Below are 12,704 nucleotides of genomic sequence, written 5' to 3' on the forward strand. Positions count from 1 at the left end.
GTAGGGGTCCAGATTTTGCAGCTCTTTCAGAACATGGGGGTGGTATCGTCAAGTTGCTGTGGGGGGTGCAGGGCTGTTGACCAGGATAGGGGTAGCCAGGTGGAAAGCATGGCCAGCTGTAGAAAAATGCTTCTTGAAATTATCAATTATCGGGGATTTATCGGTGGTGTTTCCTAGCCTCAGTACAGTGGGCAGCTGGGAGGAGGTGCTCTTATTCTCCATGGACTTTACAGTGTCCCAGAACTTTTTGGAGTTTGTGCTACAGGATGCAAATTTCTGTTTGAAAATGCTAGCCTTTGCTTTCCTAACGGACTGTGTATAGAGTGAGGCTAAAAAGTATTTAGTCAGCCACCAATTGTGCAAGTTCTCCCACTTAAAAAGACGAGAGAGGCCTATAATTTTCATCCGAGGTACACTTCAACTATGACAGGCAAAATGAGAAAAAAAATCCAGAAAATCACATTGTAGGATTTTTTATGAATTTATTTGCAAATTATGGTGGAAAATAAGTATTTGTTCACCTACAAACAAGCAAGATTTCTGGCTCTCACAGACCTGTAACTTCTTCTTTAAGAGGCTCCTCTGTCCTCCACTCGTTACCTGTATTAATGCCACCTGTTTGAACTTATCAGTATAAAAGACCTGTCCACAACCTCAAATAGTCACACTCCAAACTCCACTATGGCCAAGACCAAAGAGCTATCAAAGGACACCAGAAACAAAATTGTAGACCTGCACCAGGCTGGGATAGACTGAATCTGCAATAGGTAAGCAGCTTGGTTTGAAGAAATCAACTGTGGGAGCAATTATTAGGAAATGGAAGACATACAAGACCATTGATAATCTCTCTCGATCTGGGGCTCCCCGCAAGATCTCACCCCGTGGGGTCAAAATGATCACAAGAACGGTGAGCAAAAATCCCAGAACCACACGGGGGGACCTAGTGAATGACCTGCAGAGAGCTGGGACCAAAGTAACAAAGCCTACCATCAGTAACACACTACGCCGCCAGGGACTCAAATCCTGCAGTGCCAGACGTGTCCCCCTGCTTAAGCCAGTACATGCCCAGGCCCATCTGAAGATTGCTAGAGAGCATTTGGATGATCCAGAAGAAGATTGGGAGAATGTCATATGGTCAGATGAAACCAAAATATAACTTTTTGGTAAAAACTCAACTCGTCCTGTTTGGAGGACAAAGAATGCTGAGTTGCATCCAAAGAACACCATCATGCTTTGGGGCTGTTTTTCTGCAAAGGGACCAGGACGACTGATCCGAGTAAAGGAAAGAATAAATGGGGCCATGTATCGTGAGATTTTGAGTGAAAACCTCCTTCTATCAGCAAGGGCATTGAAGATGAAACGTGGCTGGGTCTTTCAGCATGACAATGATCCCAAACACACCACCCGGGCAATGAAGGAGTGGCTTTGTAAGAAGCATTTCAAGGTCCTGGAGTGGCCTAGCCAGTCTCCAGATCTCAACCCCATAGAAAATCTTTGGAGGGAGTTGAAAGTCCGTGTTGCCCAGCAACAGCCCCAAAACGTCACTGCTCTAGAGGAGATCTGCATGGAGGAATGGGCCAAAATACCAGCAACAGTGTGTGAAAACCTTGTGAAGACTTATAGAAAACATTTGACCTCTGTCATTACCAACAAAGGGTATATAACAACGTATTGAGATAAACTTTTGTTATTGACCAAAAACATATTTTCCACCGTGCGCAAGACTTGAAAAGTAGCGTCCTCTATTGAAAACAGATAGACCCATCTTCAATTTGATCGATTATTAACGTTTAAAAATACCTAAAGTTGTATTACAAAAGTAGTTTGAAATGTTTTGGCAAAGTTTACAGGCAACTTTTGATATATTTTGTAGTGACGTTGCGCAATTTGGAAGCTGTTTTTTTCTGGATCAAACGCGCCAAATAAATTAACATTTTGGATATATATGGACGGAATTAAATCGAACAAAAGGACCAATTGTGATGTTTATGGGACATATTGGAGTGCCAACAAAAGAAGCTCGTCAAAAGGTAAGGCATGTTTTATATTTTATTTCTACGTTTTGTGTAGCGCCTGCAGGGTTGAAATATGCTACTCTTTGTTTACTGTTGTGCTATCATCAGATAATAGCTTTTTATGCTTTCGCCGAAAAGCATTTTTAATATCAAACATGTTAAAGGAGCAGGTTTCTGGGCGCGATATAATAAATTCAAGGCATAATGTACAGACAAAGGTATGGTAGGATGTGAATACAGTGGAGGTAAACCTATGCACTGAGTGACGATGAGAGAGATATTGTCTCTCGAAACAATTTAAACCAGGTGAGGTCACTGCATGTGTGGGAGTTGGAATTAAAGGGTTAACTAAGGTGTATTGAGCAAGGCTAGAGGCTCTACAGTGAAATAAGGCAATAATCACTAACCAAAACAGCAATGGACAAGGCATATTGACATTAGGGAGAGGCATGCGTAGCCGAGTAATCATAGGGTCCAGTGAGTGGCTCGGGCCAGAGACACGGTGATTCAGGCAGCTAGCGTGCCGTGGATAGCAAGCTAGCAGAAGGGCCTTAGAGGGACGTTGCGATGGAGGAAAGTCTGTTGTAGCCCCCTCGTGCTGTTATGTCTGCAGACCAGTTGTCGTGGATCAGCAGGGCTTTGTGTGGTAAAAGTTATCCAGGTCAATTGGCAGAATAGGTATAGTGGCCAAAGAATTTGTATGATGGGCCTCTTAAGCGAACAGTCCAATATGCTCTAGACAGCTAGCGGGCCACGGCTAGACGTCGCAACGGAGGAGCCAGTTTGGGATCCACAACAAATTCCGGGGACTGCAGGTACATCCTAACATCGTAGGCTACAACCAAGACGTTGTAGGTCGCATAATGTGAGCGAGTGAAAGACGTGCAATTATGGGACTTGCGCTCTGCTGATCAGAATCTTAGGTCCCGATTACTTCTCTGGCATGCCAGAAATTTCCGGTCGTATCTTGTGCAGCGAGGGGGTGCTACGATGCGACAATGGAAGATGAAGCTGCAGTAGATAGCTGCAGTATTACGGGCTCCTGACCAATTCTTCTATTTTGTATGTTTTTTTTAAAAGTTGATTGTCATTTTTACATCATATTTCCGCCATCATTTCATATGACCAGCTTCTGGACATCACAACAGCGATCACTAACTTCAATTTGGTTGAAGGTTTCTACTTCAATGAGTCGGCATCTCTGGAAGTGCTCCTTCTGGACCAGGGCCTAATCCCCGGTACTTGAAAGAGGAAGACATAGCACAAGAGAGGCAAACGAGCGGGCTGTCTGACGAGACTACATCAGCAACTAAATAAACCGCTTATACCTTCTTTTCTATTGGCGAACATACAACCACTAGAGAACTGGACGAGTTCCGTTCAACGGGACCTGAAGACTTGTAATATCCTATGTTTCTCGGAGTCATGGTTGAACAAGAACATGGATAACACACATCTAGATGGTTTTTCTATAGTTCGTCTCGACCGAACAGCAGCTTCGGGTAAGGTTAAGGGGGAGATGTGTGTCTGCTGGGGCGTGATCTCAAAATTTAAGGAAGTCTTGGGGTTTTGCTCATCTGAGATAGAATCCCTCATGATAAGCTGCAGACAATACTATTTACCAAGCGAGTTTATCTATATTTTTAACTGTCTATGTGATGAGACAAAAGAGGTAGTGAAATAGGGTCAATGCATATATTACTGGTAGCTATTTGGTTAACTATTTAATTAAGTAACTATTTATCAGTTTTATGGCTTGGGGGTTGAAGCTGTTCCGGATCCTGTTGGTTCCAGACTTGGTGCATCTGTACCATTTTCCATGCGATAGCATAGAGAACAGTCTATGACTTGGGTGGTTAGAGCCTTTGACAATTTTTTGGGCCTTCCTCTGACACTGCCTGGTATAGTTCATTGATGGCAGGGAGCTTGGCCCCAGTGACGTACTGGGCCATATGCACTACCCTCTGTAGCACCTTTTGGTCGGATGCCAAGCAGTTGCCATATACTCAGCGGTGATGCAGCCAGTCAAGATGCTCTCAATGGTGCAGCTGTATAACCTTTTGAGGATCTAAGGGCCCATGCTACATTTTTTTCAGCATCTTGACTGTCCAAGAATGAACCAGACTTGTGGAGGTCTACAAGTTTTTTTCTGATGTCTTGGCTGATGTCTTTTGATTTTCCCATGATGTCAAGCAAAGAGGCACTAAGTTTGAAGGTAAGCCTTGAAATACATCCACAGGTACACCTCCAATTGACTCAAATTATGTCAATTAGCCTATCAGATGCTTCTAAAGCCATGACATAATTTTCTGAAATTTTCCAAACTGTTTAAAGGCACAGTTAACTTAGTGTACATAAACGTCTGACCCACTGAAATTGTGATATAGGGAATTATAAGTGAAATAATCTGTCTACAAACAATTGTTGGACAAATTACTTGTGCCATGCACAAAATAGATGTCCTAACCGACTTGCCATAACTATAGTTTGTTTACAATAAATGTTTGGAGTGGTTGAAAATCTAGTTTTAATGACTGGTATGTAACTTCCGACTTCAACTGTATAGCTGCTTCGGTCAGAGGCGGAAAAGGAAGCGAGACATCGCACTCCCGCATTTGTTCTGGTTGAAATACAGACCAGAGATACTGTATATAACAATGAGAGTTGTCCCAACGGCGGGAATAAGCAGAATCGCTGTATTCCTATGACAGGAGTGGACCCTCTCTGACAAAACGCAGATTCTAATGAAATTGTGCCTATGTGAGAGCAAACCGGTTAAGCAGACCAGAACTTACCCTTTTTTTCCTATGGTAAACAGCCTGAGTTGGACATCTTAATTTTATCCACCATCTTTGCTTTGGTTTCCTGGCCTTGCTAAACTTTTTAACGTTGAGATATATATATATTTTTTATTATTGTACTTTTTATTATTAAGAACAAATCAATACAAAAAGTACATGGGGGAACACAAGTATATATAAAGAATATACAAAGGACAACGTTACATAGCGTTCGTTAGATGATAGAGCATTGCTAACGTTAGTTAGCTTTGCCACGGAATTCAGGTAAACTCTAAAGCAAATATTGTCTTAGCTAGTGTATTTTATTCATTGCCAAAGTGAAGATTTAGCTAGCTCGCTACTAGCGACACACAGTTGTGGAAAGAGGCTTCACAGCTGTATATGGTGCTAGCTAAACGTGGCTAGACAGCTAGCTAGTTACTCCAACTAAATTGCATTGCACTGGCTAGCTAGCATAACTAGCTAGCTAGCTACCGGTAACGTTAGCAGCTACCTGAGTCGTTGATGTTGACAACGTCCACCGCCACCATGTCAGGTTTATCAAGGGGACCAACTTTCCTCTCGGTCACCCCGGACGGCACCACGTCCGGCTTGGAACCGAATTTTCTGGGGTAGAAGTCCCCAACATTGTGATACGATAGTCCTGATGGAGACGTGGACATGCCACCGTCCATCGCCATTTTTTACTCTTCAGCCACAAAATGAATCGATTGAACTGTCAAAAGCCTGCGCAAATGCACAGATCTGTAAATAATATAATCGTGATGTAACCTTAGCTCTTGGCTAAGCCAAAATAAGATTGTTTACAATGCTTAGAAGTCAGTGATTTCAGCGCGTAATACAACGGAAGTCGAGAAAATACATTTTTTGTCGCAATTTTTTTTGTTAATTTTGCTGTTTTAATTCAATCACAGATCTCTGAATGATAAATTGAAAGCCCACTTTCTGTTTGAAATAAAATTGTAGTTATGTTGGTGGTTGATAAGAAAAATATAGATACACATTTCCAACATAGTTGCGATCAATGTTGGAAATGTAGCTATTTTTTACCATTCTGTCTTTTTTTTGTTGAGAAAATCGTAATTAAAGTTGCCATTTGAAAATTGTTAGGCCTTTTTATGATCCATGAACTGTACACGACACAGACAATTACCTAGCTAGCAAAATGTAGTTGAAAAGACTGCTATGCCCGACGTCCAATCTACAGTCGGTTTTGGTTGCAAGATGAAAAGACAGAATCTTTCATGTCATTGAAAAGACGACTACAAAGATGTCCGTCTACATTCGGTTTTCGTTGAAAAGACGTTTCAGGTCATTTCAACGTACACATGTAAACAGTATATTTTTTAAATGGTCTTTGGCTGGCAGGCGATGTATATCAGACTGTATCCCACGGGTTATGACAAAACATTTATTTCCACTGCTCTAATTATGTTGGTAACCAGTTTATAATAGCAATAAGGCACCTCTGGGTGTTGCGTAGTGCCCAAGAACAGCCCTTAGCCGTGGTATATTGGCCATATGCCCAGTGACGTTTTCAGTAGAGGTCTACTGATTATGATTTTTCAACGCCAATACCGATACCGATTATTGGAGGACCAAAAAAAGCCGATACCGATTAATTGGCACATTTTTTTAAATGTATTTGTAATAATGACAATTACAACAATACTGAACGAACACTTATTTTAACTTAATATAATACACCAATAAAATCAATTTAGCCTCAAATAAATAATGAAACATGTTCAATTTGGTTTAAATAATGCAAAAACTAAGTGTTGGAGAAGAAAGTAAAAGTGCAATATGTGCCATGTAAGAAAGCTAATTCCTTGCTCAGAACATGAGAACATATGAAAGCTGGTGGTTCCTTTTAACATGAGTCTTCAATATTCTCAGGTAAGTTTTAGGTTGTGGTTATTCTAGGAATTATAGGACTATTTCTTTCTATACCATTTGTATTTCATTAACCTTTGACTATTGGATGTTCTTATAGGCACTTTAGTATTGCCAGTGTAACAGTATAGCTTCGCTCCTGCCTGGGCTCGAACCAGGAAAACATCGACAACAGCCACCCTCGAAGCAACGTTACCCATGCAGAGTTAGGGGAACAACCACTCCAAGTCTCAGAGCGAGTGACGTTTGAAACGCTATTAGCGCGCACCCCGCTAACTAGCTGGACATTTCACATTGGTTACACGAGCCTGATAGGCTTGAAGTCATTAACAGCTGCTGGCAAACGCACAAAAGTGATGTTTGAATGAATGCTTACGAGCCTGCTGGTGCCTACCATCGCTCAGTCAGACTGCTCTATCAAATCATAGACTTAGTTATAACATGATAACACACAGAAATACGAGCCTTAGGTCATCAATATGGTCGAATCCAGAAACTATCATCTCGAAAACAAGACGTTTATTCTTTCAGTGAAATATGGAACCGTTCCGTATTTTCTCTAACGGGTGGCATCCATAAGTCTAAATATTCCTGTTACATTGCACAACCTTCAATGTTATGTCATAATTATGTAAAATTCTGGCAAATTAGGTGGCCCAAACTGTTGCATATACACTGACTCTGCGTGCAATGAACGCAAGATAAGTGACACAATTTCACCTGGTTAATATTGCCTGCTAACCTGGATTTATTTTAGCTAAATATGCAGGTTTAAAAATACGTACTTCTGTGTATTGATTTTAAGAAAGGCATTGATATTCATGGTTAGGTACACATTGGAGCAACAATACGCACCGCATCGATTATATGCAACACAGGACACACTAGATAAACTAGTAATATCATCAACCATGTGTAGTTAACTAGTGATTATGATTGATTGATTGTTTTTTTAGAAGATAAGTTTAATGCTAGCTAGCAACTTACCTTGGCTTACTGCATTTGTGTAACAGGCAGGCTCCTTGTGGAGTGTAATGTAATCAGGTGGTTCCAGCGTTGGACTAGTTAACTGTAAGGTTGCAGGATTGAATCCCCCGAGCTAACAATGTAAAAATCTGTCATTCTGCCCCTGAACGAGACAGTTAACCCACCGTTCCTCGGCCGTCATTGAAAATAAGAATGTGTTCTTAACTGACTTGCCTAGTTAAATAAAGATTAAATATAGGTGTAAAAAATACAGATTTCCGATTGTTATGAAAACTTGAAATATGCCCTAATTTCTCGGCCATTCCATTTAATCGGTCGACCTCTAGTTTTTAGCATGTAAAATCTTGGTGGGGCAAACTCCCAAAAATTTTTTTAGATGCATGCCAGCAAAGACACTAAACAACACTAAACAATATATTAATTGCACTATAATGGCGACAAGCAGTGCCCACAAACTGTTCTTGTTCTGAGAAATGATGGCTATTCCATGCGAGAAATTGCCAAGAAACTGAAGATCTCGTACAATGCTGTGTACTACTCCCTTCACAGAACAGCGCAAACGGGCTCTAACCAGAATAGAAGGAGTAGTGGGAGGCCCGAATGCACAACTTAGCAAGAGGACATGTACATTTGTCACAGTCGTCCTCTTCATCTGAAGAGGAGAGGCGAGAAGGATCGGAGGACCAAAATGCGGCGTGGTATGTGTTCATCATGAATTTTAATAAAGAAAACACTGAAACACTTTACAAAACAATAAACTAAATAACAACCGTGAAGCTAATGAGAACTGTGCTGACACAAGCAATCAACATTGACAATCACCCACAAACAAACAGTGAAACCCAGGCTACCTCAGTATGATTCTCAATCAGAGACAACTAATGACACCTGCCTCTGATTGAGAACCATACTAGGCCGAAACATAGAAATCCCAAAATCATAGAAAAACAAACATAGACTGCCCACCCCAACTCACGCCCTGACCATACTAAATAATGACAAAAACAACAGAAATAAAGGTCAGAACGGGACAGTACCCCCCCCCCCCCAAAGGTGCGGACTCCGGCCGCAAAACCTTTACCTATAGGGGAGGGTCTGGGTGGGCGTCTGTCCGTGGTGGCGGCTCTGGCGCGGGACGTGGACCCCACTTCACCATAGTCTTAGTCCGCCTCATTGTCCGCCTCCGTGGCTTCCTAACCACGGCGACCCTTCTAAATGACCGCGCTGGACGGAGGGGCAGCTCGGGACAGAGGGACAGCTCGGGACAGAGGGGAAGCTGGGGACAGAGGGGCAGCTGGGGACAGAGGGGCAGCTCAGGACAGAGGCGCAGAAGTTCTGGCAGCGCCGGACAGGCGGGAGACTCTGGCAGCGCCGGACTGAGGGGCTCTGGCGCCTCTGGACTGAGGGGCTCTGGCGCCTCTGGAGCGAGACTCTGGCAGCGCCGGACTGGCGGGAGACTCCGGCAGCGCCGGACTGGCGGGAGACTCCGGCAGCGCCGGACAGGCGGGAACACCTGTAGGGAGGAGACAGAGAGACAGCCTGGTGCGTGGGGCTGCCCACAGGAGACCTCCAGGAGGCTTGGTGTTAGGAGGAGGCACCTGAAGGACCGGGCTGTGGGGGAGCACTGGAGCTCTGGTGCGCAGCCTTGGCACCACTCCCCCAGGCTGGATCACTACTCTAGCCCGGACCCTCCAGAGTGCAGGCACAGGTTGAACCAGGCTGTGGGTAAGCACTGGAGATCTAGTGCCTACTACACGCACCTCTCCCTTAGGCTCCACTCCCACATTTGCCCGGCAGAGCGGAGCACAGGCATAGGATGCACTGCAACCTCCCAGCGCCCCGGAGACAGTACGCAGAGCCGGCGCAGGATACCCTGGACCAAAACTGCCTACTGGCGACCAGACACGCTGAGCAGGCACCATACGCCCTGGCTCGATGCCCACACTCGCATGACACTTTCGGGGGGCTGCCCTATAGCGCATCGGGCTATGGGCACGTACTGGCGACACCGTGCAGTAACGCGCTGCCTCCTCATATCGCCGCCGCTCAGCTTTCGCTGCTTCCAGCTCTGCTTTGGGGAGGCGATATTCCCCAGCCTGTGCCCAGGGTCCCTCTCCGTTCAATATCTCCTCCCATGTCCAGGAGTCCTGTGATGCTGGCCGCTGTTGCTGCTCCTGCTGCTGCTTTTGCTGCAGCTGCTGTTTACCACGCCGCTTGGTCCTTGGTTGGTGGGTGATTCTGTCACGCTGGTGGGGGGGGCTTTGTATGTTCTATGTTTTGTTTGGTCAGGGTGTGATCTGAGTGGGCATTCTATGTTGGATGTCTTGTTTGTCTGTTTATGTGGTTGGGCCTGATATGGTTCTCAATCAGAGGCAGGTGTTAGTCATGGTCTCTGATTGGGAGCCATATTTAGGTAGCCTGTTTTGTGTTGGGTTTTGTGGGTGATTGTAGCTGTCTTTGTGTTTGTTACACCAGATAGGGCTGTTTTCGGTTTTTCGCGTTTCTTGTCTTTGTATATTGTTCTATTTTCATCTTTATTAAAGATGTATCAAAATAACCACGCTACGTTTTGGTCCGCCTCTCCTTCAACAGAAGAAAGCCGTGACAACATTAGAGTGTCTAGTTTGAGAAACAGACACCTCACAAGTCCTCAACTGGCAGCTTCATAAAATAGTACCCGCAAAACACCAGTCTCAACATCAACAGTGAAGAGGCGACTCCGGGATGCTGGCCTTCTAGGCAGAATTGCAAAGAAAAAGCCATATCTCAGACTGGCCAATAAAAGATTAAGATGGGCAACAGAACAAAAAGAACACAGACACTGGACAGAGGAACTCTGCCTAGAAGGCCAGCATCCCGGAGTCGTCTCTTCACTGGCAATCCGCCTGCTCCTTCTGACAGCGAATGGCACGCTGGAGCCTCACATGAGCATTGTTCCACACCTCTTCTGCGCGCCTGAACCACTCGTTCACCACAGGAGCTTTGGTCTGGCTCGAAGTTCATGAGGCCAGGACTGTCTGGTAACCCTGAACACACTGGAAGCGAGTCAGCCCGGTGGGGGAAGGGCGCAATGAATTCTGGGCATATTCCGTTCAAGGAAGGAATCGGGCCCACTACCCCTGCCGGTCCTGGCAGTGACTACTCAGGAACATCCCCAACTCCTGGTTCATCCTCTCCATCTGCCCGTTAGACTGAGGCCAGTACCCAGAGGTGAGGCTGACCGTGACCCCCAGCTTCTCCATAAAGGCTTTCCATACCAGTCACGTGAATTGGGGGCCACGGTCGGAGACGATATCCTAGCTGGTAAATTCACTCTGCCTATCTACTCTGATTTCAGACCACGGGTAAGATTGTCAAGCTAGCTACATTTTAAGATATTACACAATGCTAATTTTGACATGAAGTATTTTCAAGCTAGCTAGCTAACATTAGCTGACTGGCTCGTTAGCTAACATTATGTGTATTATCATATTTTTCGTATCTCATACCCATTTGCTTTGCTTGTTATAGACACATGTTGGCTAGCTAACATTGGACCTGGATGGTTAGCTACCTGCAGAATCATGCAGGGTAGTCACGTCATGAGTTGTGATTATGGTTCATTGTTAAGATAGCTAGCTACGTGTCTTATCAAAAAACTCCCCAACAACTCTGGGAGGAATTGGAACGGCGACTGATGTTGGAACTATAGCAACAATAGAAGAAACAAGATATACACAAGGCAAACTTCTATATATATATTTATTAGCTAGATATGTGACTCATAATAATCTAGCTAGCCGACTAGTTAAACAGACAAAAATGACCTAAAACAAATTTTATACAAGGTCAATGTATATTTTTTGTGGGTAGATAGCTAACAATTATTCGTGCCTATTAATGAGATGTGAATAAGCAACATTTCATTCTGAAGTCTGAGTGCATTTTCTCTTGCTTCAGCTCAAATTTCTTTGCATACTTTCCGTTGAAGCTTGCATCGATGCATGCTTAAAAATATCTACAAACAGTGTACGCATTCGAGAACTGCCTTCCATACTCCGTTTTGCATACTTTTTATTTGGACTCTTAGTCCGACCCTCCGTGCTCCAATTGGTGTGCTCGGAGCACGGTAGTATGAATTTTGAGAAACAACCTTAGTTTAAGTTTAGTATCACTTTTCAACCAATCCAGTGCATTTTTGTTGAAAATGAAAAATTATTAAATCAACAATAAGTCAAAGGATAACTACTGAAAACTGAAACAAACAAAGACAAAACAGATCAATCCCACTTTTCATAGAAAGCCAAGTTGTCCAGGTCCTAAGGCAGCAAAGTATCCCCAAACCATCACACTACCACCACAATGCTTGACCGTTGGTATGAGGTTCTTACTGTGGAATGCAGTGTTTGGTTTTCGCCAGACATAATGGGCACCATGTTGTCAAAAAAGTTGACTCAAGTTTGCCAAAAAGCAGCTGGAGGCACCTGGATGATCATCAAGACTCTTGAGGTTCTTACTGTGGAATGCAGTGCTGCTCGATCATCCTATTTTTCTAACTTAATTGAGGAAAATAAGAACAATCCGAAATTCCTTTTTGATACTGTCGCAAAGCTAACTAAAAAGCAGCATTCCCCAAGAGAGGATGACTTTCACTTTTTCACAGCAGTGATAAATTCATGAACTTCTTTGAGGAAAAGATTATGATTATTAGAAAGCAAATTACGGACTCCTCCTTAAATCTGCGTATTCCTTCAAAGCTCAGTTGTCCTGAGTCTGCACAACTCTGCCAGGACCTAGGATCAAGAGAGACGCTCAAGTGTTTTAGTACTATATCTCTTGACACAATGATGAAAATAATCATGGCCTCTAAACCTTCAAGCTGCATACTGGACCCTATTCCAACTAAACTACTGAAAGAGCTGCTTCCTGTGCTTGGCCCTCCTATGTTGAACATAATAAACGGCTCTCTATCCACCGGATGTGTACCAAACTCACTAAAAGTGGCAGTAATAAAGCCTCTCTTGAA

At 43.7% G+C, this 12,704-nt stretch overlaps 1 protein-coding gene across 3 annotated transcripts in view; it reads right to left on the reverse strand.

Moving 5' to 3' along the window:
* The window catches only part of LOC110502576 (zinc transporter 6), an 82,831-nt gene extending 76,754 nt beyond the window's left edge, over positions 1-6,077 (reverse strand). The window contains exon 1 of one of the 3 annotated variants that reach the window (XM_021580718.2): positions 5,970-6,077. Coding sequence is in view for 1 of the 3 variants with exons in the window: in XM_021580716.2 (XP_021436391.1) it covers positions 5,310-5,496 (187 nt within the window). In the remaining 2 variants the exon portion in view is untranslated. Of the gene's footprint in view, positions 1-5,309; positions 5,697-5,969 lie in introns of those variants that run through there. The other 2 variants (XM_021580716.2, XM_021580719.2) reach the window with 2 other exon arrangements.
* Between the last annotated feature and the right edge of the window lie 6,627 nt (positions 6,078-12,704).

This window comes from Oncorhynchus mykiss, chromosome 23, assembly GCF_013265735.2.
Source record: "Oncorhynchus mykiss isolate Arlee chromosome 23, USDA_OmykA_1.1, whole genome shotgun sequence".
Taxonomy (NCBI): Eukaryota; Metazoa; Chordata; class Actinopteri; order Salmoniformes; family Salmonidae; genus Oncorhynchus; species Oncorhynchus mykiss.